Raw genomic sequence first — 4,287 nt, 5'->3', positions numbered from 1 at the left:
GTGGCCCCAGTTACAGCCAATCCTAAGCCTTTTCAGACTGCAAAGTCTACCTGACACTGAGAAAGAGTCCCCATAATCACCTTTCCTAGATGTTCTGAGATCTCACAGCATCATCTGCCTGGGGATCAGGTCTTTAATATGTGGGTCTCAGACCATATCAAATCCAAACTAGAGTGCTGACAATGTTGAGGGACAGGGAACACACCTGGTATCTGCACCTCCTCCTTTGCTCCCAATGTCTTGAGAATTTTCCAGTTTTGCATTATGGGGTTCCATTAAAAGTCATGGGTGATGGTTGATTTTTCCGGGGGGTTTTTTTTTTTTTTTTTCATTGTAATCCTATTCATCCACACAATTACCAGTTACATTTTGGTTTGTATTTTTCTAGACATTCTGTAGGGCCAATACAAATGATAGAGGTTGTTTAAAGTGATCTGATCAAATAACATCTAGGAAATGGAGCCTAGGATAAATAAGGAAAAAAAAAACTACGGCCTCTCCTCTTTCTAGTGATCACAACTATGAGTTAGGGAGATGGAGAAACAAATCATTAATCTTTCAGCTGCTAAGAAAGACTAATAAAGAGAATTGGCTCAACTTTGTGGGAAAGAGGTATGAATGAAGCCTGTTGCTCATTTCAGGTAGAGGGCAGCCTGATTACGAACATCCTGAGTATTTTATTTGCTTTCATGGGCATCGTTATCCTCTCTGTCAGCCTGGCTGATTTGCATCCTGCCTCAGAGCAGTGTGAGCAGAGCAAACTTCTTAGACCAACCGAGCATTATTTCTACCGCCGTCCCCTCAACAACAACGACTGCTCTAGCACCGAGAATGTTCTGACTGTGAGTATTCCTCAAGGCTCACGTAGCTCTTGGAAAAGAGTGGTCTTCCCCTAGTTTTTGAAATCCTTTCACTTTGTCTAGTTTGACATCTTAGGGAATAAAATAAACGTATAAATAACCAAAGTAATAAGCATGGAATTCAAAATCTAGAATATGAGTTACATGGTAAAAGCAAGGAATCAAAGGAAAATTACCAAATATTATAGGTGATGAAACTGTAAATACTGTTATTAGAGTTTCTTAAGAATTGAAAAAAAAGTATCAAATTTAAAAGCATAAATTATGAGAGACCAAGAGCCTTGACCCAGATTGGTGAATTTAGATAGCAAAATATACTTGAAAGGCTCAGGTGGTGTGGAGATACAAACGAGGAAACCAGGTACATGAGTGTGATCCAGGGGTGAAGTGGGCGAGCAAACTTCAGCCAAGAACTGAGAGATGGAGTGTGGGAAGGGCAGGATTATATGCCAGGGCCTCTACTCCAACCTGTGATCACAGTAACCAGGGTCACGCCTGAGTGGAGGCAAGCTCATTGCTGCTTTCAGTACAGTTTAAAGAGACGAGATTACTAGATGAGGATAAAAGAAATTCAGAGAAAAGGAGAAGAGTGACTGACAGAGATGTGACGGAACTCCATTTGACTGGAAGAAAGTAACGCAGTATAAAAACAGGAATAACATGCCTGTAGTTCGAACATCCAAGGACATACATTTGACCCTCATTGCATAGAGAGAAAATAGAGTAAGATAACAATGAAGATACTGAAAAAAAAATCTTCATTTCCTTATGACAATAAAAATAAGATAGAAAAAAACTGGAAAATGACCAGAGAGTCTCTGACCCTTATTGAGCTGGGTTCAGTGTATCTTCCCTAATTAAGAAACCACGAGAAGAAAAGGTATATGCAAATAAGATGCAGAACAATGGGAGAAAATTAATATCTGGAGCAACTAAGCCTGACTTAGAAACCTGAAGCATTAAAGAGGAATCTGCATGGACCACAAAGTACAAGGGCATGATGGGACAGTTTTACATTGTAATACAGAGAATGGGTTGAATATATTTGCTGGAACAGTGTCTAGATAACGGAGGCATGCTCCAACACATACCTGTGTGTGGACAAAGGAAAAGTTTACAGAATGGCATTCATCTTCCTTAAAGTCAAGCAGTCTTCATTAAGAACACCTCAGGACAGAAGTCATGGGCTGTGTGTTATTAACCTAGGCCCTTCTTCGAATTGGTTTGTGATGTTACAGACTGTAGAAACTGGACTGTTTCTCTGCCTTTTATCATCACGCAGAAGGCCAAGGAAACACACCCCGAGGAAGAAGGTTCTATCGATGCTGACTTTTACAAAGGTGTTGCACTGTCAGAACCTCACTAACCCTCACTAGTCTCTGTGGATGAATTATGACACACGTGTAAGAAGTGAGCAGACAGAAGACAGAAAAGCAGAGACTTGCCCAACCTAGGAGAGCCAAGAGCAGGAGCCCCTGACTCTGTCCTGGCTCTCACTACACCCCTCTGCCCCCTCTGCCCCCTCGCTGAGTGAACAGTGTAGTCAGGGACCCTGCCCAAGACAGGCAAGAAGCAGTGGCTTGAAACAGCTTTGGTTTAGTTTGGCTTCCATCCACTTCCCCTCAGGGAATGAAGAGCTCAGGCCTTGATCTAAGCTTGGGTTTGGAGGGATCCATTTCCCTTCTTCATGGTGTCCTCTCTTCACTCTCTGACGGTGGAGATGGTTTCCTCTCTATAGTCACTTCCCACCAAGGCTTCTGCTGGCTCAGTCACCCCAACTTCTCTCTCCTGAACTTAGGGAGTCCTTTCACTGATGCTGATCTTCAGTGTGTTGGAGCTTGGCCTGGCTATGCTCGCTGCCATGCTGTGGTGGAAAGAGGGTCACTCTGACTTCTCTCGGGTGAGTATGCTAGAGGCCTCTGGGAATCTTGTCTTTGTTCCTCTAGGATGTGCTGCCCTTTGCTGCCATGAATGACACAGGAAAATCAGTCACCATGACGTTAACGTCAGGGCGTTTGGACAGTAAGATAGAGCAGTAAATGAAGGGGTAGAAGGCGATTGAGTAGCTGACGAGGAATATCTGGACATGAAAACAGGTGACCCTAACACATCACCTGCTTCTTTCCTTCCCGTTTGCAAACAAAGGAACTGAGGCTCTGAGAAGTTAAATGTATTTCCTGAAATTATGCCGAGTTTGCCTGTGTTCAGGATGCTGGAGCCTGGCTACCTCCCTTCTAAGTAGGGCTACTTTTTCCTACAAAGACTAGTCTCATTACAAACCTTGACTTGGTAAAGACCAATGACACACTTGAATGCATTCAGTCAGCATCTTAGGCTCTACTTCCTTCCTTCTGATCTTAAATTTTTCTTGCATCAAAGATGTTAAGTCAATGATGTTTAATAATTGCATGTACCCCTTCTCAGCCAGCTCTGAATGCATGTCTTCAATAATGGAGCCAATAGTTGTGCTCTGACCAAATCCTTAGTTAGAATGTTAAAATGAAGATTAGATGATATACATCAAATATGTGCATAACTTAATAATGTGCTATTCTCATCCTGGAACATCTATAAGTTCTATGTATGAATGAAATTTTATCATATATATATATGTGTGTGTGTGTGTCTATGTATCTACCTTCCTATGTGCATATGTATATAAATGCTTGTGTGTGTGTATCATATATATTTATTTGTAGTCTGAAACTGAATGTTTTCTTTATTCTAGAATGTGATTTTCCTGTCTCGTAATGCAAATAATGAATCCGGCATGGAATCAAAGTCACTTTGTAACCCTGTATATGAGCAAAGATTAGTTTCTTAAGAATAAAAACAAAGTTGGAAATACACAGCAGAGAGTTGATCTTCAAGATAATCCAGAAAATCAAACCGTCACAGGGCAGCAATGCTTAAGCTTCCTAAATATAGTTGCTAAAAATTGATTATCAATAATGTATTGAATAGGTGTGTTCAGTGACACACTTGATTTTCATGGCTTTGCCTTCAGCCAAAGCTCAGACCTACAAATAGTGGCCAAAGAGCCCCAGATATTTCTTGGAAAATTAACAGAATGTTTCAGTCGGTCTGGCGGAACAAAGGGGCAACATTTTCTTTTTTCCCTTCAATTAACTACAATAGCTACCCTATGATCTTTGAGTTGAAAATTCCTGTGCTGGCATGGGTCTTTCATCATAAAAATTTTATTCGTTAGTACGTAGAATCAAGTGACCTACAATGAAGTCTCAAGAACTGTACATGTTATTTCTTCCTAAATAAAACATTTTTTTCTGATTTTGTGATCTATTTGTAAGGGTTTTTTTTTGGGGGGGTTCTTTAAGCACAGATCAAGACCCCTGTTATACATAAACACATTATTTTGATATTCCCTTGTTACCTTCCAATCAAAAAAAAAAAGGCATGGGAAAGG

The 4,287-nt window shown here is 40.7% G+C and overlaps 1 protein-coding gene across 1 annotated transcript in view; it reads left to right on the top strand.

Moving 5' to 3' along the window:
- Ms4a6a (membrane spanning 4-domains A6A) overlaps positions 1–4,131 on the top strand; it is a 10,745-nt gene extending 6,614 nt beyond the window's left edge. Inside the window, exons 5-7 of the mRNA XM_005369667.2 lie at positions 642–842; positions 2,659–2,760; positions 3,589–4,131. Coding sequence (XP_005369724.1) covers positions 642–842; positions 2,659–2,760; positions 3,589–3,684 — 399 coding nt within the window. The 3' untranslated portion in view covers positions 3,685–4,131. The remainder of the gene's footprint in view (positions 1–641; positions 843–2,658; positions 2,761–3,588) is intronic.
- The last annotated feature ends 156 nt before the right edge of the window (positions 4,132–4,287 follow it).

The sequence above is a fragment of the Microtus ochrogaster genome, unplaced genomic scaffold, assembly GCF_000317375.1.
Source record: "Microtus ochrogaster isolate Prairie Vole_2 unplaced genomic scaffold, MicOch1.0 UNK56, whole genome shotgun sequence".
In the NCBI taxonomy this organism is placed as follows: Eukaryota; Metazoa; Chordata; class Mammalia; order Rodentia; family Cricetidae; genus Microtus; species Microtus ochrogaster.
The sequence above is the reverse complement of the archived record's forward strand: the minus strand, read 5'-3'. Positions and strand labels throughout refer to the sequence as shown.